At 35.6% G+C, this 26,945-nt stretch overlaps 1 protein-coding gene across 6 annotated transcripts in view; it reads left to right on the forward strand.

The window, feature by feature from the left end:
- ZMAT1 (zinc finger matrin-type 1) overlaps nt 1-24,894 on the forward strand; it is a 36,160-nt gene extending 11,266 nt beyond the window's left edge. The window contains exons 2-7 of one of the 6 annotated variants that reach the window (XM_045789474.2): nt 4,110-4,216; nt 10,834-10,935; nt 11,013-11,187; nt 12,924-13,208; nt 21,045-21,144; nt 22,358-24,894. In XM_045789474.2, the coding sequence (XP_045645430.2) occupies nt 4,110-4,216; nt 10,834-10,935; nt 11,013-11,187; nt 12,924-13,208; nt 21,045-21,144; nt 22,358-23,681 (2,093 nt within the window). In that variant the 3' untranslated portion in view covers nt 23,682-24,894. Of the gene's footprint in view, nt 1-4,109; nt 4,217-10,833; nt 10,936-11,012; nt 11,188-12,923; nt 13,209-14,003; nt 16,075-21,044; nt 21,145-22,357 lie in introns of those variants that run through there. The other 5 variants (XM_087860183.1, XM_087860182.1, XM_045789475.2 and 2 more) reach the window with 5 other exon arrangements.
- Nucleotides 24,895-26,945: the final 2,051 nt, after the last annotated feature.

Raw genomic sequence — 26,945 nt, forward strand, 5'->3', positions numbered from 1 at the left:
GAAACATTGTGCCATTTAATAAAGAAAAACAGACCAAGAACTTGTTTGAGGAAGTGAGTCAAAGGCAATAAGTCTAGGCAATACCATTCTAAAGAAAAAGTTACAGGGGCACCAGTAACTTCACGGGCTTCATGGAGATGGTGTGGGGCACCAGTAATGAAAGGCTGGCTTAAAATACTTGGCCTTCGTATTTCCCAACTTGAGTTGGGAAACACTGAGTTTCAAACATTGAGTACTTAGACCTGGGGAAATCTGGAATTAAAGATTGATCTAAGAGAGAAATGAGTGTTATATTTTAGGAATTACTAAACTTCTAAATTAGTAGTTTCCTTTTGTCTTCTTAAAGGAAACTTACCTTTGGTAGTAAGTTATATTGCCAATAAATTATAATATTTCCTAGTTAAAGATTTTAAAGGGGAATTCAAAATCCTACCAGTATGCTCAAATTGCATATAATAGTTAATTCTGAAACAAGGGAAGTCCTGAAATACATTTTAACCTCTTCACCTTGCTGATTTTAGAGTCAAAGATAAATCATATATTCTAAAACAATCTAAAAAAATAGTTCAGAGGGGATACTATTGATATATTATAGGGATAAATTTTTAAGTGTTTGTCAAGGCATTTCTGACATGTTCCTAATTACAGTTATTCTTTCTTTTTATTAAACTATAATTAACATATAGTATTCTATTAGTGGCAGATGTACTATATAATGATTCAAAAATTCTGTATGTTTTTCAGTGCTCATCAGTGTAAGTGTGCTCTTAATGCTTTTACCTATTTCACCACTTCACCCACCCACCTCCCTTGGAAACCACCAGGTTTTCATCTGTATTTAAGAATCTGCTTTTTGGATTTGCCTCTTTTTTACATTGTTCATGTGTTTTGTTTATTAAATTCCATGTACAAGTGAAATGGTATGGTATTTGTCTTTCCCTGACTGACTTACTTAAATTAACATTCTACCCTCTAGATCCATCCATGTAGTAGCAAATGGCAATATTTCATTTTTTATGGCTGAGTAATATTCCATTGCAGATATATACATCACATCTTCTTTATCCGTTCATCTATGGATAGGCTCTTGGGTTGCTTCTACATCTTGGCTATTGTAAATAATGCTGCAATAAACATAGGGGTGCATATATCTTTTCAAATTAGTGGTTTTGTTTTCTTTGGGTAAATACCCAGTAGTGGAATTACTAGATCATATGATAATTCTATTTTTAATTTTTGAGGAAGCTCCATACTATTCTCCACAGTGGCTGCATCAGTGTTGCATTCCCAACAGTGTATGAGGGTTCCTTTTTCTCCACATCTTCACCAATACTTGTTAATTTTTGTGTTTTTGATTTTAAGCATTCTCACAGGTGTAAAGGGATACCTCGTTGTGGTTTTAATTTGCATTGCTCTGATGATTAGTGATGTTAATTATAGTTATTCTTATCTTGGACAAGCAATTTTTTAAGAAAGCCTTTTTAGTGCATACAGTGATACTGAAAATTAAGCTTAGTTGAAAATATCTGATATAACTTTTAAAATAAATATCTTTAGGTGTGCCTGGTGGCTCAGTCAGTTAACTGGCTGGCTCTTGATTTTGGCTCAGGTCATGATCTGAGGGTCCTGGGAAAGAGAAATTAGGAAATCAATTCCATTTACAATAGCACCAAAAATCATACATTATCTCGGAATCAACTTAACCAGAGAGGTAAAGGATCTATATTCTAGAAACTACAGATCACTCTTGAAAGACATTGAAGAAGATACAAAAAGATGGAAAAATATTCCATGCTCATGGATCGGAAGAATAAACAGTTAAAATGTCTAAGCTGCCCAGAGCAATCTATACTTTCAGTGCCATGCCGATCAAAATACCAATGACATTTTTAAAGAGCTGGAACAAACAGCACTTAAATTTGTGTGAAACCAGAAAAGGCCCCGAATCGCCAAGGAATTGTTGAAAAGGAAAAACAAAGCTGGGGGCATCACATTGCCTGATTTCAAGCTATACTACAAAGCTGTGAAAGCATGGTACTGGCACAAAAACAGACACATAGACCAATGGAATGGAAATAGAGAACCCAGAAATGGACCCTCGGCTCCTTGGGCAACTAATCTTTGACAACGCAGGAAAAAACGTCCAGTGGAAAAAAGACAGTCTCTTCAACAAATGGAGCTGAGAAAATTGGACAGCTACATGCAAAAGAATGAAACTTGACCGCTCTCTCACACCATACACAATGATAAACTCCAAATGGATGAAAGACCTCGATGTGAGACAGGAATCCATCAAAATCCTAGAGGAGAGCATAGGGTGCAACCTCTTTGACATCGGCCACAGCAACGTCTTTCATGACACATCTCCAAGGGCAAGAGAAACAAAAGAAAACATGAACTTGTGGGACTTCATCAAGATAAAAAGCTTCTGCACAGCCAAGGAAACAGTCAAAAAAACTAAGAGGCAGCCCACAGAGTGGGAGAAGATATTTGCAAATGACACTACAGATAAAAGATTAGTATCCGAGATCTACAAAGAACTTCTCAAACTCAATACACGAGAAACAAATAATCAAATCAAAAAATGGGCAGAAGATACAAACAGACACTTTTCCAAGGAAGACATACAAATGGCTAACAGACACATGAAAAAATGTTCAAAATCATTAGCCATCAGGGAAATTCAAATCAAAACCACATTGAGATACCACCTTTTGCCAGTTAGCATGGCAATAATTGACAAGGCAAGGAACAACAAATGTTGGAGAGGATGTGAAGAAAGGGGATCCCTCTTACACTGTTGGTGGGAATGCAAGTTGGTACAACCACTTTGGAAAACAGTGTGGAGGCCCCTTAAAAAGTTAAAAATAGAGCTACCCTATGATCCAGCAATTACACTACTGGGTATTTACCCCAAAGATACAGACGTAGTGAAGAGAAGGGCCATGTGCACCCCAATGTTCATAGCAGCATTGTCCATCATAGCTAAATTGTGGAAGGAGCCGAGATGCCCTTTAACAAGAGATGACTGCCTTAAGAAGATGTGGTCCATATATACAATGGAATATTACTCAGCCATCAGAAAGAACGATTACCCAACATTTGCAGCAACATGGACGGGACTGGAGGAGATTATGCTAAGCGAAATAAGTCAAGCAGAGAAAGACAATCATCATATGGTTTCACTCATTTATGGAACATAAGAAGTAGGAAGATCAGTAGGAGAAGAAAGGGAAGAAGAAAGGGGGGGTATACAGAAGGGGGAATGAACCATGAGAGACTTTGGACTCTGGGAAACAAACTTAGGGCTTCAGAGGGGAGAGGGGTGGGGGATTGGGATAGGCTGGTGATGGGTATTAAGGAGGTCACGTATTGCATGGTTCACTGGGTGTTATACGCAACTAATGAATCATGCAACATCACATCAAAAACTAAGGATATACTGTATGGTGACTAACATAACTTAACAAAAAATTATTATTAAAAAAAAGTGTGGACCTCAAGTGTAAATGCAGAAAGTTTCAGTATGTGTTATTACTACAGTGAGAAACACTATAGCATAATTTCTAGATTTGAGGGGCTTGTGCAAGACATGCTTTGCCAGATAGGTATGCTGATCTTTTTAAAACAATGGAGGATGTTTGCCCACCATGAGCAAAGTTTCTTTGTGGTTCCAAATGATTTTTAGGTAACATTGGAGCCGTAGCTCTAGATAAGTGACAGTCTTAAAACAATGTTTTTCTTAGGATTATCTCCTGTAAAACAAAATTTCAAGGGTGGGTTTTTTAATCCTGCCTTTCATTATCGGTGCCCTAGTTCACCCAATGAAGCTCATGAAGTTACTGATACTCCCATAACTTTTCCTTTGGAATGATATTGCCTAGACTTATGCTAAATAAGTAACTCTTGCTATATCAGACATTAGAAGCATACTTAATATACCCATATTAAATTACATCCTTGATAAGTAAAAAGCTATTAATGTAGCCTCACAGGCACTCAGATTTGAGGTGACATATAAAACAATAGATAGTTGAAGAATGAAAATAATACTTCTAAATATTCATTAGTATGATATACAGTCTCACCTCCCTTTATTTTATTCATAGATATGACTTGGAATGAACAGGAAAAGACTGAACTTTATACAGATAACTTTTGTAATATATGTGGAGTGGTGCTTCAGTTTGAATCACAAAGGATTTCACATTATGAGGTAGGTTAAGAATAATGGAAATAGAGTCTAAAGGAGGTTTTTGTTTTATTTTTTTATGGTTTAATGTATACATATATTTATTTATATATTTGTTTATCCTCCAAACTCATTTAAAGGAGGTTTTTAAATGTAGCAGATAAACGTCATATTTTATCATTTTTTATTCTTATGAAAATCCTATGAATTAGGTGATATTATTTCCCTTTGGTGGACTAGGAGACTGGCTCAGAGAGTGACAGTAACTTACTAGCTTAAGTTTGGGGAATTTGGGTTTAAAATCAGTCTTTTTGACTCCAAAGCTTCTTTTCTTTTCTTCACACCATTCTGTCTCCCTTTGTATTCACCAAGCCACTATAACCTTCATGTCCTCATAGTAAATATAAAGGAGGCATTATAAAGCTTGAGTAGGAAACTATTAATGTGAATAAAGCGATATTATAGAACTCCAGAGTCTTCCATTATAGTAAATGAAGGCTGTAAAAACAAAACGAACCAGTCTTGCACTTGACTTAGCCAACATCTTTTTAAGCACAGAACCATAGAATTCTAAAGCTAGGAGAGGGGATGTTTAATGCTCTTACTCCTTTGGTTTATTGATTAAAAAACTGAGACCCAGAGGGATCGTGACTCTTCATAGCATCACTGGCATGACTAAGCTTAAAAATGATTTCTTCTGATTTCATGTCCAGTGTTCTTTTCTTTCATTTGGTGTTACCCCCCCCCCATTTCTATATCCTATGATGAGCTATTGGATTTCTTTCATATCTAGTGTCTGGATTACCAAATGTACTTGATAAATTTACTTTAAAAAATACAATGCCAGCTTTACTTTTTTAAACACATTTCATTTTGCCCATTGCTAATGTTATTGGCAGCTATATTTCAGTTCTTATGTTGACTGGGATTCAATTACTATAATTACAGATAGGGAAATCTTGTTGGCTGTGGATTGTGAGGACCTACATTCAAGCTTTAATGCCATCACTGTTGTATAACCCTGGGCAAGTCACTTTACCTCTCTCAGCATGTTTCTTGAACCTGCAAAATAGGGGTGGTAAAATTTCTCTTACTAACCTTGTGAGAATTAAAAGAAATGAAATACGTGACAGTGCTGAGTACATCCTCAGACCCCATAGTTCAAAGATTTAGAGTTAGTAAAGAGAGACAATCAGGGGGCTCTGTGATAACTGTGGTTCGAACCATTTGAATTTAAATTTGAGAAAATAGCTTTTTGTGGGCTTATGAAGTTCTATTCAGTGTAGAAAATATACAAAAATACGAGAAAATCACATTCCGTTATAATTCTGTCACTTGTAGGTAACCATCATTTAACTTCTGTTTTGCTAATATGATTCCAGTATGCTTTCTGCATACGTATGTGCACACACACACACACACACACTTTAACAAAAGATAATCGTATACGTTGTTTTATACTTGTTTTTTCATACAAGAGCATATTCTGGACACCTGTCCTATCATTACACTTTTTTATTTTTCTGTAATATTTTAATGGCAATAAAGCATTATGTAATGTTAGATCATTTTTTTATTAACAAATATTTATTGAGAACTTCCAATACTTCAGAGCTTGGATGGTTATAAAGATTAAATTATACATATACAAACTATATATATTGATAAATAACACAATGTCCTTATCTTCACAAAACTCTGCAAATAATGCAGGCAGTAAAAATACATTGCAAAATAAATTTTATGATATTAAAAAGCAAACATAGATAAGTTTACACATTGTATAATTAGAAAATGTTTGCTACTAACCTACAATTAAAAAGTTGGCACTTTATAAAATGAAATTGATATTTAAAGCATTGCCAATTCTAGTACTTTGAAAGGTTATACATTTTCAGAAAGACTGAGTTTTTAAAAATATTTTACAGAATTCTGAACCTTTGAGAAGCTGTTCTGCTCTGGGAAAATTTGGGGAGAGCAAAGCTAGATTTCCGAAGAGTCAGGTTTGCTGTTCACTGTATTATGAAATAAGTACTTTTAAAATGTATGGATTTCAAAAACATTTTTGAAAAGCAGTATGGTTTTAATAAGAATAGAAAATGGGCTGTACATGTCTCTCAAAATTCCATTTCTTATCAATTTAATTCTAGATTCTATAGGTTACCATTTTTTTCTTTTTTTCAAGTTTTTATTTAATTCCGGTTAGTTAACATACAGTGCAATATTAGTTTTAGGTGTACAATACAGTGATTCAACACTTCCATACAACACCTGGTGCTCATCACAAGTGTGCTCCTCAACCCCCATTACCTATTTAACCCATCCCTGACCCACCTCCCCTCTGGTAACCATCACTTTGTTTTCTATAGTTGAGTCTGTTTCTTGGTTTGCCTTCCTCTCTCTTTTTTTTCCACTTTGCTCATTTGTTTCTTAAATTCCACATGTGAGTGAAATGATATGGTATTTGTTTTTCTGTGACTAACTTATTTCACTTAGCATAATACTCTCTAGCTCCATCCATGTCATTGCAGATGGCAAGATTTCATTCTTTTCTATGGCTGAGTAAAATTCCATTGTGTGGGTTATCCATTCATCAGTTGTTGGACATTTGAGCTTGTTCCATAATTTGGCTATTGTTAATAATGTAGCATATTTTTAAATTTAAATTTCAGTGCCATCTGTGAGTTTGGTGCTTATACTTATTAAATCATCAAAACTATTTATAACTTTCCATATATTTTAAAGCATTTCCATACAAATACTCTATTTGAAAAGGTGATTTTTTTCCTCTTTAGTATACAGCTTGGTTAATACTCTCAGACTATCTCAGTATATAGTATTTATTGCACATCTAAAATAAAACGGTACTGTAGAAGTTTTGAATTTTTCTTAAGTTACTTAAATTCCAGTTAGTTAACATACAGCATAATATTAGTTTTAGGTGTACAATACAGTGATTCAACACTTCCATACAACACCTGGTGCTCGTCACAAGTGCACTCTTTAATTCCCATCACCTATTTCACCCATCTCCCCACTCACCTCCCCTCTGGTAACCATCTGTTTTTTCTCTATAGTTAAGAGTCTGTTTCTTGGTTTGCCTCTGTCTCTCTTTCTTTTCCCCTTTGCTAGTTTGTTTTGTTTCTTAAATTCCACATATGAGTAAAATCATATGGTATTTGTCTTTCTCTGGCTTATTTTCCTTAGCATTATACTCTCCCTCTCTCGCTCCATCCATGTCATTGCAAATGGCAAGATTTCATTCTTTTTTTTTTAAAGTTTTTATTTATTTGTCAGAGAGAGAGGGAGGGAGGGTGGGAGGGAGAGGGCCAGCACAAGCAGGGGAAGTGGCAGGCAGAGCAGGCAGAAGGAGAAGCAGACTCCCCACTGAGCAAGGAGCCTGATGCAAGACTCAATCTCAAGACCCTGGGATCATGACCTGAGCCAAAAGCAGACGCTTAACCAACTGAGCCACCCAGGCATCCCATATTTCATTCTTTTTGATGGCTGAGTAATATTCAATTGTATGTATATACCACTTCTTCTTTATCCATTCATTGGTCAGTGGACACTTGGGCTGTTTCCGTAATTTGGCTATTGTAGATAATGCTGCTATAAACATCGGTGTGCATGCATCCCTTTGAATTAGTATTTTTGTATTCTTTGGGTAAATACCTAGTAGTGCAATTGCTGAATCGTAGGGTAGTTTTACTTTTAATTCTCTGAGAAACCTCCATACTGTTTTCCAGAGTGGCTGCACCGGTTTTCATTCCCACCATCAGTGCAAGAGTATTTGCCTTTCTCCACATCCTTGCCAATACCTGTTTTTTCTTGTCTTGTTGATTTGTTGTTTCTTGTCTTGTTGACACATTCTGACAGGTGTAAGGTAATATCACATTGTAGTTTTGATTTGTATTTCCCTGATGATGAGTGATGTTGAGCATCTTTTCGTGTGTCTGTTGGCCATCTGGATGTCTTCTTTGGAACAATGTCTATTCATGTCTTCTGCCCATTTTTTAACTGAATTATTCATTTTTTGGGTGTTGAGTTTGGTAAGTTCTTTATATATTTTGGATACTAACCCTTTCTCAGATATGTTGTTTGCAGATATCTTCTCCCATTCTGTAGGTTACCTTTTTGTTGTGTTGATTGTTTCCTTCACTGTGCAGAAGCTTTTTATTTTGATGAAGTCCCAATAGTGTATTTTTGCTTTTGTTTCCCTTGCCTCAGGAGACATATCTAGAAAGAGGTTGCTACGGCCGATGTCAAAGAGGTTACTACCTGTGTTCTCCTCTAGCATTTTTATGGTTTTAGTTCTCATATTTAGGTCTTTAATCCATTTTGGATTAATTGTTGGGTATGATGTAAGAAAGTGGTTCAGTTTCATTCTTTTCCATGTTGTGGTCCAGTTTTCCCAAAAGGACTCCACCAAAAAATTGCTAGTACTGATAAACAAATTGAGTAACGTCTCCAGGATACATAATCAACTTACAAAAATCTGTTACATTTATATACACCAATAATGAAGCAGCAGAACGTGAAGTTAAGGAATCAATCCCATTTACAATTGCACCAAAACCAATAAGATACCTAGGAATAAACCTAACCAAAGAGGGGAAAGACCTATACTCTGAAAACTATAAAACACTGATGAAAGGAATTAAAGAGGGACAAAGAAATGGAAAGACAGGGGCGCCTGGGTGGCACAGCGGTTAAGCGTCTGCCTTCGGCTCAGGGCGTTATGGGATCGAGCCCCACATCAGGCTCCTCTGCTATGAGCCTGCTTCTTCCTCTCCCACTCCCCTGCTGTGTTCCCTCTCTCGCTGGCTGTCTCTATCTCTGTCGAATAAATAAATAAAATCTTTAAAAAAAAAAAAGAAATGGAAAGACATTCCATGCTCATGGATTGGAAGAACAAATATTGTTAAAATGTCTATACTACCCAAATCAGTCTACACATTTAATGTAATCCTTATTAAAATACCATCAGCATTTTTCACAGAGCTAGAACAAACAATCCAAAATTTATATGGAACCACAAAACACCTGGAATAGTGAAAGCAACCTTGAAACAGAAAAGCAAAGCTGGAGGCATCACAATTCTGGACTTTAAGCTCTATTACAAAGCTGTAGTGATCAAAACAGTATGGCACTGGCACAAAAATAGACACATAGATCAGTGGAATGGAATAGAAGACCCAAAAATGAACCCACAACCATAGGGTCAATTAATCTTTGACAAAGAAGTTTTGAGTTTTAATGATGTTGTGCTTATTAATATTTCCATTTGTATTTATACTCATATATTTAAGCAACTATTTTTGCACTTTTGCCATATAGATATTTCCTTCTAATACCTTTAAAAGTTCTGTTTCTCATGTTAAAGTATTTACTCCATCTAGTATTGAATTTTGCATATGGAGGGTGTTTATGACATTTTTTCATACAGATATCCAGGTGTCCCAGCACTGTATATTTCACAGTCCATTCTTGCTACATTGATTTGTAGTGGCACTTATGTCATATACTAAATTTCATATATATTTTTGTTTTGAAGCTATTATTCTATATTATTGTATTGCTTTGTTTGCCTTTCTGTACAATAGTTTCACCTTGTTACTATAGCTTTAAAAGGAAGATATGTGGCAGTGAAATTTTACATGAAAAAAATCATCATAAAGTTAAAAGACAAACCACATATTGAATGGTAATTTATAATAAGAGATAGGACCATATATATAAAATTTTACCTCTTTTAAAAAGGAGATCTGAAAGAAAGATAGCAAAATGTTAACATCTGTTAAAAATGGGTGGTGGGTATTGGCTTCAGCTATATTAGTTTCTATACTTTTCTGTAAGATGGATATATTTCATAATTTAAGATTCTATGGATAGTGATTGTATCACAGCATGTGCTCAGGGATGTTAGTTTCCTTTCTACCTACATCAGCATTTTTGTTATTCTTACATATTTTGTTACACATCTTTTAGAGATTTTTCTCATATGCTTAACCTAGAAGGATTAAAATCTTCACATAAAAGCATTTGAGAGGTAGGCGTTGCAGGGCTCATATGACAGTTCCATGACATTGGGAACCTAGGCATTTTCTGTTCTGCTGAGCTAGCTTTTGTCCTCAAGATCCCTTATAGTCCCAGATGACTGTTGGAATTGTGACCTTTCCATCTTAATTCCAGAAACAGAAGGGAAGAAGGTTAAAAGGGCTCATCCTTCAGCCTGTTAAGGAGATTTCCCAGAAGTTCCAACCAATAGTTCAGATTATATCTTATTGGCCAGAATCTAGTCACATGGTTACATTTTGCTTAAAGGGAGGCTGAAACATGTAGTCTTTTAGCTGGGTATATTGCCCAAGACATGTAACTAAGAAGAAATTTGATATTAGGAAGCAACCAGGAGTCTCTGTCAAAACCAAGAACATAAAAGTTATTGACCTCTAAATTATAACATTACTTTCATTTTAACTGAGATTTCAAGATTTGAAAAAGCATGTGAAGCTCTTTCAGAAACTTGGTACACACCGCATGTATTACAACTCACACGTGCTATCCTCAAATTCAAAGAGGTGTAAACTCAGTGTGCCTCTGTTATTGAATAAACAAAGTCATATTATATCTTTTTTCAGAGTGAAAAACATGCTCAAAATGTTAGGTTTTATTTTCAAATGCATGGGGAACAAAATGAAGTGCCTGGTAAGAAAATGAAGATGGATGTTAGGAATTTTGAGGTAAGTGACTTATATTGATGTCGTAATTCTAAACTTTGAGTTATCAAATCATTCCAACAAGATTATGCTTATTTCAGGTCCATAGGAGTGAAGTAGCGGACAGAAACAAATTTTGTGATCTCTGCAACATGATATTTAGCTCCCCAGTTGTTGCTCAGTCTCACTATGTGGGAAAAGTCCATGCTAAAAAACTGAAGCAATTAATGGAGGAGCATGATCAGGTATCTCCATCAGGATTTCAGCCAGAGATGGGTAAGATTACATTCACCTCTTCAGCTTCAATACAGGGGCTCCTTATCATTTTTTTTCCCAAGTTTGCTATCCATTTTTTTTATTGGAGAGACTCCCACTCTGGAGTAATAACTTGATTCTTCTCCTGCCCAGTTAATTTCTTTCTGTGTCTTTGTTGCTTAACATGGAAATTATAATCCTAGCTGAACTTTAAGAAATGTTATGACCTTTCTGTTTTAGTTTATTAAGTATAAATGAAAGCAGGTAATTTGCTATGCTGCTATAAAGAAACAACAAAAAGCAGCCTGAGCTCTCCATTTTTTAATCAAATCATCAAATCTTACTTAGCTCCTTCTTCTTTCCCTTGCCATCTATCTCATTTCTTCTTCTTTAGTACTTTCTAGAACATTATCTCACATGTGCGTTCACACCAGTATTTTCACGTAATATAGTTATGCTGTAACATTTTCTGACTATAACTATAAGCAAAAAAAAAATAAGTTATGGATTCTCCTTCTACCCTGATAGTTCATTTCTTTCTTCTTATAAATATAAAGTACCACCAACATCATCATTCAGTAATGGGTACTTATTTTATTCTAGATCCCAAAGAAACAGAGAACTATAAAACATTGCCTCTTTCCTCCATCCAGTGATATTGAGTCACCAGCACATGAGAAATCTCACCTAAAGATCTCACTTCTGGCCTAGGGTGGCAGAGTACACCCTGGAAAACCAAACTTGTGCTTTGAAAATTTTGTGTGCTAGAAGAAAAAAATGAGATGATTAATCCTCTGGAATAAATAATTTACCGCATTCTCACTAGCTTCAACACTTTAGGAATAAGGCATACCTAGTATGGAAAATTTACGAACATTAATTTCCAACTCATATTGTAGGCCTCATCCAAGCTTAAAACATACTGTTTTCTTAATAATGATGAGCACTGGGTGTTATACGCAACTAATGAATCATTGAACACTACATCAAAAACTAATGATGTACTATACAGTGGCTAACTGAACATAATGAAAAATCAATAAAAAAGAATACTATGAATAATAATGCTATGAGTAATAATATAAATAACTATGAATAATAATGCTATGAGTAATAAAATAAAATGATTAAATCAGAGTTATTTTTAAACTTATTCTAGTCTCCATAATTTTTGTATATTTGTTTTTCTTCCTGTCATCTAAAGAGGGTTAGAGTCAGTATGGCCTACAATAAGAAAGCATCTTGTAAAGTCTTATTTTCAGTCCCCCAAACTCATCAATTTGAGCTCAGGTAGGATACTAAATGTAAGAGCTCTAAAATAACTATAATTGTGGAAACATAATTTTATAGCCTTAAACAACTGCATAAATTTTATTTTGATACAAACACCACAAATCTGGACTGGCCAGACTCCAACTTAGAAGTTGGTACTATCTGTTTTACCCTAATTTTAAGAACCATCCTAAGCTCTCATGCTTTCATCGATTTTTCCAATGAATATAATTAGCCAATGCCTGATGCTGAATATTCTTTCCTGTACCTTTGTTGAAGAAACTTGTTGACAGACTCTATTCGAATTTCTATTCTCACAGAAGGAAATTCTTTTTAACCTGAATACCTTTATCCAACAGCCCTGTGTGGAAAAAAGTCCAAAGATAGCAGTTTTCAAAGAATTCTGAATTCCCCTGATACTTTGTAATGAATGCAGCTCTAATAGCTGAATATATGTTGATCACTTCTCATTACAACTATTTCAGCAGGTGTGCCTCTTACTACTTCTGCAGAATCAACTTTTCTGAAGCCCCTTGCTGTCAAGCTTCCTCCAGGTGGGATTAAAGACAAGACTATGCCTTCCTCTTCCAGCAGTGCTTTGGATTTGAATAATCCAAACAAGTATTGCAAGCTCTGTCCTGCTTCCTTTAATAGTCCATTAATGGCCCAACAACATTATGTTGGGAAAAAACACAAAAGAAATGAAGCTAGGAAGAAATTTGTAGACAACATAAGAGAGAAACCTCTTCCAGCAAAATCAGATGCAAATGGTAAACAGTAAAAATATCCCAAAACTCTTTCATAGGAAGTTTATATTTTATAAAACATACTGGCTTATGTATATATCATTTTGCTGTAGGTTGATAGTACTGATGGGATTATAGAATTTTAGATGAGTAAAGACTTCAGAGTCCACCTAGTTCTGTCTGTTGGTTTTCTAGAAAATGAGACTCAGAAAAGTTTAGATGATGTTTATTAATCATAGAATCAAATATGGTATTCCCATGGTTCCATGGTATATCATAGGTACATAAGGAAGTATTTTTAATTAGTGTCATGTGGTTATATTATTCAGTCACTAAGTATGGCTTAAGTGTCTCTAGAGTGCTAGGCTAGTTATTGTTGGGAATACAAATGAGGATATACCATTTTCCCTGAAGGAGCAAGTGTGTAAACTAGTTGGGTTAATAGCACTTCATTGCAAGAGGCTACAGACATGAATTTTTGTGTACATATTTTTGGTAACTAGAGGAGTGAAACATCATGGTTCAGAAAACCTTCATAGAGGAAGTATATGATTTAGATTGGTAGAAGTGGGAAGGAGAGAGAATTAACAAAGGAGCTAGAAAGAGTGGCAAGAATTCAGGCACAATAAAGATTCTGATCCTGACTGGAATAATCCACTTGCTCTTCTAACCATATTTTTTTTTCATTTTTTCCCCCACAGGCACCTTCTCACTACTAGTGTATTTTATTCCTTTTTCATATTCTTTCTTCCACCCACTTCTTTTCCTCCACTCACTGTTATTTTTCAATTCTTTTCTTCCTAGACCTCTCTGCTTCATGTGAAAATGTTCATTACTCCCACCTTGAAGCCCTATTCTTTGTCATATGTAACTCCTTATGCTCTGGTTCTTCTTCTGTGTTTCTGTTTCTTTTCTGTTTTCTTTGGGGGCTCTTTTTTTAAATTCATTACCTAAATGTAGGTGTTCCTGTGGCTCCATTCTTGACCTTACTACAAACATGATCTAAGCTGTTCCCCTGATTTCATCTCTTATCTGTATGCTTATGACCTTTCTGTCAAGCTTTGGACTCATATATCCAACTGGCAGCTACTGCTTTACCTGGATACCTCATATCCATTTCAATTCCACTCCATCATTCAGAGTAGAAACCTGTAGTTAACTGTGAATCCCCCAACACTACCTTCTTCACTTTTTATATCTAATGAAACACTAAGCCATGACTGTTTTACCTATTCCCTTATCTTCAGCCCTACTCTTCCCATACTTGGTCAGGCCCTCAACATCTTTCCTAGAGCTTTGCTACTCAAAGTGTGGTTTTTGGCCAGCATCATCAGCATCACTTGGGAGCTTGTTAGAAAAAAGAATCTCAGGCCTCACTGCAGACCTACTGAATCAGAAACTGCATTTTGACAAGATCCCTAGGTGATTTGTACTCACAATAAATTTTGAGAAGCACTGTTCTAGAATATTGCCGCAGCCTCCTAACTACTCTCCCGGCCATCAGTTTTGTCTCTCCAAATCTGCCCTCAATTTAAGCACTAGAGTGTTTCACGTAAAGTGCACATCTTTCTATGTCATTCCCTACTTTAAAATCCTTACTTGTTTCTCCTTTTTCTGAGGATAAAAATCTAAGCTTCATAGCTCTTTACCATCTTTCCCTGCCTACCTTCTCCAGGCTTATCCCCTGCTACTTCCTGCCATGATCTGTATAGGTCAGAACCTACAAACTGCTTATGGTTTCCAGAAACCATTACCCTATTTCTTGTCTCTGTGCCCTTTTTCATGCTGCCATTTTACCTGGAACATCTCCATGTTTCTCCTCTTTATCTAATTCCTACTTATTCTTTAACATACTACTTCCCGGGAAGCCTTTTCACTTCCTTCAAGACATCTTCTGTTTTTCCTTAGCCTGCATGTCTAATTTTCTCTCTGTGTGTCTTTATCTCCCACTAGAATATGTAAGTTCTTTGAGGGAGGGGTTACACCTAACTCATATGTATTTCCAGTGCTAGAGATAGAAACTGGTACAGAGTAGGCCTACCTCAATAGCAATTAGTTTAATATAGAATCAGTGAACTACTAATCTTGATGTATTGAGTGCTAACCCTGCATTTATACTAAGTTTCCTAATTAATGTAATTCAACATATCCCAAAAAGTTACATAGAGATCTGTGTTTTTATCTAGGAATTTGAAGAATGTTGATTTAGGCAAGTGTAGAAATAAAAGTGGTAGGGCTTCTGAAAGTAGTAGATGTTTGGAGAAATAAGAAACTTTAACTTGTTAGGCTATTTTCCTATTGCTGGGGTGAGGATATCTGAAATAAGGGGCCGGCATTAGGTAAAATTGGAACTGAGTCAACTATGAGAAGTGTGTATACTCTAGTCACTTCTAAAGGGAGAGTCATGTGAGCATTCTGAAGTTTCAAGGTTATTAGAATACGAGAAGGAGGATTTTGGTGAAATTTTCGTCTGGCCAGGGAGGGAGTGCGGACCATTAGCATAACAGAGCTCAAAGAACAAATTTTCAGCCCTGCTTTTGACTGTTCCATTTTAAGAACAGTAAACATTTGGGGATTAAAAAATAGCTGGAGAATTTAAATTAACTAATGAGAATTTCAATGAACAGAACAGAGAATCCCATATTATAAGCGAGCAAGTGGTAAGACAGAAACAATTTGATATATGACAACTTAACTATTTCATTCATCACCCCATTTTCTCCCTTCTTTCTGTCTCTGCCTTTTTTCCATCTGTTTTGTTTATATATGTTCCTGCTATACCTAATCCCTGTCTGTCTGCATCATTCTCACTGCTTTCTTCATGTCCCTCATCCAGCCCAGATCTTATTAGCACAGGAATGGCTACCATAACGATATGGAACTAAAGTATGTATGTATTTTTTATTTATTGTATTTGTTTTGTTTATCTTACTAATTTCTAGCCTCATTATTGCACTTAGATATTTCACCTTCACCTGTAACTCAACATACCTAAAATTGAATTAATAAACTTCTCTAAAACCAACTTGAATTTCCCAAGATTCCTGTCTTTGCCAGTTGTACCACTATTTATTAGTCACCTACATTTGAATCTTTGAGGGCGTCTTCAACTACTTAATTTTCCTATATCCTGTCCATCAGCAAGTCTTATCAAGTCTTATTAGAACTATTTTTCCTTTCCATTACATTTCCACTACCATCACTTCACACTTCAATGCTTTAACAACCTTCTGGAAGGCTTTACATGTACCTCATTGTTATTCTCTCACTCCTTAGTAGCAAGATTTCAACCCTGGATCAATTCCACAGTCACCTTTTCTACTTTTACATTCAGGATACTGAGTGATGCTATGGAAAATTATGTAAAGCTAGAGATCAGGTATCTCAACAGAGTCTTGGGATCCAATCTCTGTGGATTTGTAGTCCTATTTAATCCTTTACCTTTTCCTTCACTTTCCTCTCACAATGATTTTAAACCCACACCACACTCCAGGACTCTCTTCCACTCTTCTACACTTCCCCTTCTCACACCCTTCAGGTAAACTTATCTCCCACATTCAATCAGTCACCAAGTTTTGACATTTTTTAAAATTTTGCCAGTTTTAATGGTATATTTCACCAATCTCCCTGCTCTTCTCTATCCCTATGGTGTTCTAGCTCATGCCCTCCTTATCTCTTGGCTCGTCTAGTTATTTCATACATGTGGTCTCCTTACTTTGAGGCTTGTTCCTCTCAAATTTATCCTCCATACTGCAGCTAGAGGAGAGACTTCTCCCTCACACAGCTGACCATGTCACTTACTACTTAAAGCATTTCAAGTTTTCCCAATACACAGGATAAAAAGTCTAGGCTCCTTGGCATAACATATACATCTCTCTGATCTGACACCCTTTTGCCTCTCCTGTCTTGTCCTGTTATATTTTATTTTACAACAGTTCCAAATTTTAAGTTCTTACAAACACTTCTATGCTTATATCATGCTAGTCCCTCTCCATACAATACTGTTCTCAACTCTTTTTATCAAGTTAACTATTGTTCATCCTTCCAAGTTTAACTAAGTCATCATCTCTTCCAGTAACCTTCTTCAGACCATACTGTGCTAAGTGCCTCTGCTTCTTTGAGCTCCCATACCCCTTAAGCATACCTTATACCTTTTACCAAATGAGATTGAAATCGTTTGTTTATATAACTGTTTCTCACTTGGATTTGTAAGCAACTTGCCCATTTTTTTCATCTTGTACCCCTAGAATCTAGAATGATGCTTAGTGCCACATACGTGCTTAGTGTTTGTTGAACAGATTATTTGAAGTCAACACATGCTCATTTCTGTCTCTCCCATATGTGATACTGTTTCATCCCCTGGAATGCCTTATCTGCCTTCCTTACAATTCAAATCCTTCTTGTCTTCCAAGATCCATCATAACTTCCCTCACTGCTCTAGCTGCTGGTATTCTCCCCATCCTTTGATTCCTCATAGACTTCACTGTTCATTGACAATTGCATTAATTATAGCCCCTTAACTGAATTAGCCTCCTTGAGACAAGGGATTATATTTTATTCTGCAATATCCATCTCAGCACTTTATATGGTAATAAGTACATAGTTTTTTTTTCAGTATTTGCTAATTGTTTGAGAGGCAGTGTCATGTAAAAGGATAAACATAGATTGGGAGATATGTTTAAAGTCACTTACCCAGTTGTACCTCAGATTCCTTAGGTGTAAAGTGAAAATAAGGCTACTTCACAGGATTGGCAAAAGATGAAATGAAGCAGTACAGTACCCATCACAGAATAGGTCCTTAACAAATGTTACTTTTTCTTGAAATGCTTTGTTCTCCTGTCGTAATTTAAAAACAGGTAAATTAGACTTTTTCTACTTTTCTTCATAAAGTAAATTCCACATTAATTTGCATTTTTGCTTATATGTAGCTCTCAATTGATTATTTCCCATTTAAGCTGTTAGACCAATGGTTCTCACCTTGACTTCATGTTAGAATCATGCAGGGAGATTTTAGAAATCTCAATACTCAGGCCATCCCTCAAATCAATTAAATTAGAATCCCTAGGACCTACACATTAGTGTTTTGTTTTCTGTTTTTTAACTCCCCAATTGATTAGGATATAGAGCTAATATTGAGAACTACAACATTAGACTATAAAGACATGTACTTCCCCAATCTGTGCTTTGAAAACTAAGATCTTACTCTGGGGAGTAACAAGATAGAGCTGTGATTAGGAGAAAAATGGGCACGCAAGTGTTAGGCTATGGAAGATTCTGAAAGGTATGAGATGAAAAGAAGCTTGAGTTTCTGGATGAAGTCAGAAACAAGGAATCCTAGCAGAGCTGAGGGCAGCAGAGCTGGACAGGGCCAAGGAGCAGACCAAGATGGGAGAATAGAAAGTGTAAGAAACATAGTGGATTAGAGAGATTTAAAGTATATTTATCTTGGTGAGCACTAAGTAATGTATAAAATTGTTGAATCATTATATTGTACACCTGGAACTAATGTTAACACTATATATTAATTATATTTCAATTAAAAAAGGAAAAGAAAAAGAAACATAGTGGAGGCGGGTTACAGAAGAATTAGACCATGAATGGAGCCAATAAATAGGCTTCATATCTTCACAGAAAGTGTTTACATCATTTTTATATATTGTTTCCTGAGATGTCTATATCTAGAAAAAGATAAAGAATATCAGTGTATGAAAAAGACAGGGGCTAAGGTAATAGTAATCAGACCACAAAGTTCCAGAACTGCCTCTGGACTTTTTATATGTGACCTGCAGCTTCTCTAAACCTCTATATTACCTATATTATAATCTTCTAATATAATTTGTAAGGAAACAAAGGAGGAACTGAGGAGAATATTATTTATACTGTATACTTTATAAGCAATAAACAAATATGTAAAACCCCTGAAATAGAATCTGAGTTTATAATCATAATGAAGATCATTGGCTCAATATTAGGGCAGTGGTGCTCAACAATGGCTGTATAAAAAAATCTTCTAAAAATGCTTTCAAAAAGTAAGAAAGCCTGATTTAAATGGTCCAATGTGGAGCTGTAACATGAATATTTTTAAAGTTTCCCACATGGTTCTAATGTGTAGCTAGCACTGAGAACCACTATCCTAGAGGAAACCAGGATTCCTGCTTATCTTGCATAACTTGGGTGCTCTCAAAATGTATTGTGTTGGCCAAGCAAATCTGAGTCTTAGTTTTCACACTTGTTAAATAAGGATGTTAATAATTTTTTGAAAAGGTTTGTTGTGAGCATGCATAATCCTGGATTTAGTCCTTAACTTTGCAGGAAGTCCAGAATCTTCACGGTAGGTCAGCCTCAAATCAGGGACTGACCAGACCACAAACAAACTTGGCAAACACTGATAAATAATCAAGGAACTAGAAAGGTATTCCCTTAGTGTATTTCCCACACGTTCTCTAAGAATAATTACCTGGGGTATTGTTAAAATACAAATTCCCTCTCCTAGAGACAGCAGATCATGTTCTCCAGGGGAGGGGCTTGGGGATCTATATTTGAATAATACTCCAAGTAATTCTTATCAGAGAAGTCTGGGAAACATTGTAATTTAAGTTACTACATTGTCATTCTGGTATTGATTTATGGTAGGAGGAGATATATATTTTTTCAGTTCTCAGGGTTTTTAAAACTTGGATCTATCATCCAGGGTATCCCTTTTTTGGGATCAAAGAATATGGGAAACCAATTTATAATCAGAAAGTGACTTGGTGAGCATGAAATCAGAGCACTGAGAGAGAGGATGGTTATGAACAATCATTCATTCAGTCTTTGGCATAACCTGCTGAGCTCTCCTGGGTCCACTAGAGGTATCTGTCAATAGTAATACTAGCAGTGTCCTCGTGTTCTTCCAAGTTAGCATCTTTCTTTCCCCTTGACAATATTTTCTTGTTTCTATGAATAATCTTTGCTTGGACAAGGCCAGTACACTCGATAATGATTAATTTAGCATCCTTTGAATGATTAAGTTGCTGTTTGATTTAAAAGATGACCTCGCTTGACCCTAAAATTATTGTAGCCATCAATATATTGCCTCTTTTTTAGGGTGGGATTATTTTATATTTGGCTTATGAAATTGACTAATTTGCTACTTCTGACCAAAGAGAAGGTGGAAGAATAATGAGATTAAGAAAATAAAGATTAATTTATCCCCTCCTTTCAATTCTACCTAAGAAGCAGAATAGAGAGGTAGCTGCTATACCTATTCTATAGTTCTTGACTCTTTTGAAGTGGTAACTAGTAGTTTTGTTTTAGAATTTTGCTTTCAGCTTTTATCCTGAGAGTGGGGCTCACTGAACCTCTCTCCTTTCTAAAATCTGTCTGTGGAAATTACTTTTGGTAAACTAATGCACTACAGTGATTTCAGGTAAGAGAGTAAAAATTTGCTTTTGTTTAATCTTTTGGGACCTTTCAGGTTTTTTTGGGGTGGAAAGAGAATTAGGAGCAAGCAAAAAGGTTGGTTAAGGAATTAAGAGGCAAATGTTGGTTGGGCATACTAAATTTGAAGTGCCTGATGTACTTTCATGTAGAAACAATAGGCAGGCAGATAGCAGTTCCTTAGGAAAGAGGCCAAGGCTAGAGAAGCAGTGTGGCATAGTGTAAAGAATTCTGGGCTCTAAATTAAGAAGTATGGGTGCTGAGAGGTTATCTCTATTACTAACTGGATCTTTGACTTTGACCAAGTCATTTGACCTCTCTGGGCCTTATCTTTAAATTGGGAATGTTCAGTAGATGATCTCAGTAAATTCCTATCCAGCTTTGTGATTCTAAATGTGTCCATATTGACCTCCTTAATTTGGACTCTCTTATTTTTTTCAGCATTTAGTATGAGAAGCTACGTTTGCCATATTTGTAATATCACCTTTACATCTTTAGAAATGTTCCGGTCCCATATGCAAGGAAGTGAACACCAAATTAAGTAAGTATTTTTTACCAAAATGCTCCTGTGATACCAAAGAGCAGGGCTTCTGTCAAGTATCCTTGCATGTATTTTACAAACTTTCTAGGCATTCGTTTCCCTATGTGTTGATACTGCTATAGGTGATGGTATTTGAATCCCCTAGGGACTTCTCTAGCCATGATAGTATACTGGCAGAGCTGGGTAATTGGCACCCCTCCTGACCAGACAGCATTGTCCTTCTCTGGAGAGATGCTAAAGAATCATTCTCATTGAGCCATACAAACTCAAATAATTCCTGGAAGGTTGCTTAGTTCCAGGAGATACAGCGATCTGGTCATCATCCTTGCAGCGAGGTACAGTGGTTAAGAACAAGTGTCTTGCTGTTGGACAGACCTGGATTGGAATATCAGATCTGTCTTTCTAACAAGTGTATAACTTTGGACAGCTCCATTATGAAGTGGTTATAATCAAATATTAAAAATATGTGTAAGGTGCCTGGCCTGGCATATAATAGGAGCTCAATAAATATTTATTCCATTCTATTTTATTGTTTTAAGGAGGAGAGGATTAAGTGGACTGACTGGATAAATCAGGTAGCAGGACAGAGGGGCACTTAACTATTGTATTTTGGGTTTGTTGCTTTAAAAATCAAAGCATAGTGATTCTGTTACATTATTTTATTCTGGTAGAAAATATTTCTACTTTGAGTCTGAATACTTAGGAGCTAAATTGTCTGATTCAACAAATTAATCTTCATTTAGACACTTTTTTTTTAATCTCACGGTTCCAGAATAAATAGCCATTACATTTATAGATCTATACAAGGAACTAATTAAAACTTTTAAAACAATGTGACATTCAGATCGGACCATCTTTGGGGCATTAAATATTATTGGTCCTTTCCTACATATCTCAACATGCCTTACATTTTAAGTACTAAGACAGTAGCAGCTATGTCTGCATCTTTGTACACATCTTCCCTTTTATCTCAGCCCTGCAAATTTATTTGTGTGTAAAAAATTGTGAGGTACATGGGAAATACCTGACTGTCCCTGCTGCTACTTATTTTTGACATAAAAAGTGATGATTTATAGCTTTTTTTATATTGCAGTAGGTTTTAAAATTTGGGCTTTTTTGTTTTTGTTTTTCCAAACTAACCTTTTTTAAAGCAAAGAAAATATTCAGAATAAAATAACCTAGTAACAAGAACTTTCCACTCTCTTCTTTGCAGAGAATCCATTGTCATCAATCTAGTGAAGAATTCAAAGAAGACACAAGACTCTTACCAAGATGAATGTGCAGATTACATCAAAGTGCAGAAAGCCAGAGGATCAGAGTCCAAGACTTGTTTCAGAAAGATAGAAGAGGGTTCTTTGGAAACCCGTGGGTACAGGGAAGTAGTTGATTCCAGATCCAGACATAGAATGTTTGAACAAAGACTCCCATGTGAGTCTTTTAAGACATACCCAGGATCATACAATATTTCACAAACAGGAGAAAACCAGTTACCTCATTGCTCACCAGCTCATTCAAAGAAGACCTATGACTCTTTCCAAGATGAACTGGAAGATTACATCAAAGTGCAGAAAGCCAGAGGACTAGATCCAAAGATTTGTTTCAGAAAGGTAAGAGAGAACTCTGTGGAAACCCGTGGGTACAGAGAAATTGATTCTGGACCCAGACAAAGAATGTTTGAGCAAAGATTTTCACTTGAGACTTCCCAGACCTACCAACAACTGTATAATATTTCACCAGTGGAAAGCCAATTACATCACTGGTTACCAACTCATTCAAAGAGGACTTATGATTCTTTCCAAGATGAACTTGAAGATTATATTAAAGTGCAGAAAGCCAGAGGACTAGAGCCAAAGACTTGTTTTAGAAAGATTAGTGATAGCTCTACAGAAACCCATAAGTACAAAGAAATGGTTGATTCTAGACCCAAAAATAGAATGTTTGAGCAAAAACTCCCATTTGAGACTTCCCAGACCTACACAGGATCATACAGTATTTCACAAGCAGTAGAAAACCAGTTACCTCATTGCTTACCAGCTAATGACAGCAAACAGAAACTAGACTCCATGACCTCTTGTCAACCCATCAGAGACTATTTCCCAGAAAAACCAGTACCCCTGAGCCTTAGTCAGCAAGAAAATAACTCTGGCCCATACAATGTAGAATCTGAAGTTTACAAGCACCTCTCCTCAGAAAACAGTACCAGTGACCATCAAGCAGGTCATAAACGGAGACATCAAAAGAGAAGAAGGCACCTGGAGGAAGGTGAAGAAAGGCCAGAGAAAGAGCAGTCCAAGCATAAAAGGAGAAAGAGTTATGGGGATACTGATCTAGACAAGGACAAGAGCATCCGACAAAGGAAGAGACAGGGAGATAAAGTCAGTGTCAGTTCAGGAAAGCTTAAACATCGAAAAAAGAAAAAAAGCCACGGTGTACCCACTGAGAAAGAAGAACGTAAGCACAAGAAAGAGAAAAAGAAATCTGTTGAAGAAAAGACAGAAGAAGAAATGCTTTGGGATGAATCTATTCTTGGATTTTGAGCTTTTAGTTTTGTTTACCCACGGATGAATTGAAGAAATCAGTTAAGAATATGGATTTAGAGAAACAGGAACATCTAGTGAAGAAAAGGAGCAGTGGATACAGTCAGTGTCAGTTCAGGAAAGGTTAGTTTTTGTGTGTATAAGTTGAAATTGAATTGAAAGAAGAAACAAGCTTAAACCTACCCTCTGAGAAAGAATGTACGAAAAACATAAAAACACAACAAGAACATAAGAGAAAAGGAAACCTGTTGAAGAAAAGACAAGAGTCAATGTTTTGGGCGGAGTTTGTTCTAGGAATTTGAACATTTCATTTTGTTTACCGAAGGATGAATTGAAGACATCAGTTTAGAAAATAGATTTAGACAAAAAACAAAAATATTCAATGAAGAAGAGAAGAGGTGAATATGGTCAATGTCAATTCAGGAAAGCTCAGTTTTTTGGGGGGGTGAGAAAATTGAAATTGAATTGAAAGAAGAAACAAGCATAAACCTAGCCTCTGAGAAAGAAGAACATAAGAATAGAAAAGAAAAGGAAATCTGTTGAAGAAAGATAATGCTTTGGGATGAGTCTACTCTTGGATTTTGAACTTTTTAGTTTTGTTCTCTTAAGGTTGAATTGAAGAAATGAGTTGAAGAGTTTGGTTTCATGAAATTGTTGTTATTGAATTTTCCTAAGTGAACAGTTAACTTTAACCTCTAACAAAAGCCAAGTGAAGTAAAAGTATTCAATATGCCTTTTCCTCAAGTTACTTTTCCTCGTTTTCTTAAAAAAAAAGAAAAATTATGTTTCTTACATATAATGTAATTTTGCTTACATTGTCTCTACTTCTCTTCATCAAATTGCTGTGGTGGTGAATTATTTACCCATGGGAGATAATTTATTTTAAATGAGAGAATTACTAGGCATTACAGAATCCATTCCTTGTTTGGGTTTGTGTTAGTGTTGTTGGTATTATATTGTTGTTGTCGTGTGTTTATTTGTTTCTTGGTTTTCTCCAAGAAAAATGACTGAAATGATTTAGACTGATTTTTTTGTTTGTTAAATCTAATTTGCAGTGTATTTTTGTATTTTCTAGTTCTGAAAGTGAAAATGAAACAGTCTATAATAAGTTTAGATGATATATAGTTTTAAAAAGCTCTCAAAAGGTACTGATACAAAATCAGTCTATATTCTGGAAATGTTTATATTATATTAAAGTGTTTTAATTTCTACATATTGTTTTGTGTAACCAGTCATTTCCCACTCAAAGATGATTTTATTTTGGGAAAGAGAGAGGAAACAATTATACAGTTTGTACCTCTTGGGAGATCACAATATAAGGTTTTAATAATTTCATTTATTTCACATCTTGCTTAGTAGACACAGACTTGAGTTCAGTTTTAAGTTAAAAAATTTGACCAAGTAGGGGCACCTGGGTGGCTCAGTCGTTAAGTGTCTGCCTTCGGTTCAGGGTGTGATCCCAGCATTCTGGGATTGAGCCCCACATCAGGCTCCTCCGCTGGGAGCCTGCTTCTTCCTCTCCCACTCCCCCTGCCTGTGTTCCCTCTCTCGCTGGCTGTCTCTCTGTCAAATAAATAAATAAATAAATAAAATCTTTAAAAAAAATTTGACCAACTAAATAACTTGAAACTGAAGAAGGAAGGATTTTCTAAGTGGGAGAGGGTTGTGAGAGTACATTACCTTTAAATTGTTTCATCTTTTTTTTTTTACACTGATACTCCCTTTTTTTTATGATTAACACCTCCTGTAAGTATTTGAACATCACCATGGTACAGTAGAAAGAGTAATCCTGGGAATCCAAATCCCAGGATTCTGGTCTCAGCTGTACCATCAACTTGCCATGTGACCCTGTGGGAATATTATCAGAATCCAACAAGGAGTCATCAGGAATAGGAAAAATAGGCTATAGTATTCCTTTGATGTGTTAATCTTATCAAAAAGGTAAATAAATTTAGGTGGTGATGCATCTGCATGTAGGCAACACATTTAATAGTGTTTTTTCCTTGAGATTTTGTTGAAATGGTAAACATGAGCTGAAGCATAATATGATTGATTGGGTTTATACCAGGTTTAATGAATAGTCTGAAAGGGAGTTTAATAGTTCCCAAATTAACTTTTCTTCCACAAGACTGTTGGTGTAAGATTATCTGGTGCTACAATACTACTCTTCTTTTTAACACATCTGGTATACTGGTGAAAGGAGAGGGAAAAGAACCAGAGCAGAGCAAATAGACTGTGAATTAGCCACACGAATGGCAAAATCTATTTTCTGAATTTGGCAAAAAATGCAGCTTTTTTCCACAGAAAGTGCAAGAGAAGATTATTGAATTGTAAGCATTTTTAGAATTGATAAATTCTTTTGCAGAAGTCCATTTTTTGTTGAAAGGTGGAGGGTAGGAATTCAAAACTATACATCATCAGAATATTCACTAAGACACCAAATTGCTTTGATCTTTTCCAAATAACTTAAATAGATCAATGATTTATTAAAATTAGCAGCACACAATTTCATCAATAGTGTGTAAATCACACAAAATTTTAACATTAAAATCATTTAAATGAGGTGCGGTGGCAATTTGGGGGAGGGATAAGGGTGTGCTGTTGACTACATTCTTGGGGAAGTTACCAGTGACTTGCTCTAGAAAGTGGTTTTGAAAATTTTTAGGACAAAAACTGCTTTGACAAAAATAAACTTTATGTTAACTCTATTATAAAATTAATTTTCTATTAACCAGAAAGTATTTTCTGGTTGAAGCTGGGGACAAGGACCTGGAGTCTGACTTTGGCACATTTGCTCCACTCACAACTTCTGCCTCTGAGCACTAGGAGGTTACAGTATAAGTCAAGATATTTAAATATATGTGCAGCATCCAAAATTATCTTTACTTCAGGAGTTGAGGCTGAATCTAGTAAGATGAAATTTAGTAATATAAATATTAAATCTTGTATTTGGCTGTAGAAGACAATACAAAAATATATTTGAAGAGGTGTAATTTTAAGATATTGCGTATGAAAACAACGTTGATTTTTATTACATGCTTAGTTTGAAAGACTAATATGCTCATCCAGATATAAGACCACATATGATCTAAGACAAATTGTCAGTATTCAGACAAGTAACTTAATAGCACCTAGCTTCATAGGTATGTCCTCAATAGAAATGGAGGGGCAAATTTTGGCTGAATTTGGAAAATAATTTTCAATAATTGCAACTATAGGGAAAAAATGGAATTGACCGCCTTGTCATATGCATTCCTTAAACAA

Source organism: Ursus americanus, chromosome X, assembly GCF_024610735.1.
Source record: "Ursus americanus isolate L20-20 chromosome X, mUrsAme1.1.p, whole genome shotgun sequence".
Taxonomy (NCBI): domain Eukaryota; kingdom Metazoa; phylum Chordata; class Mammalia; order Carnivora; family Ursidae; genus Ursus; species Ursus americanus.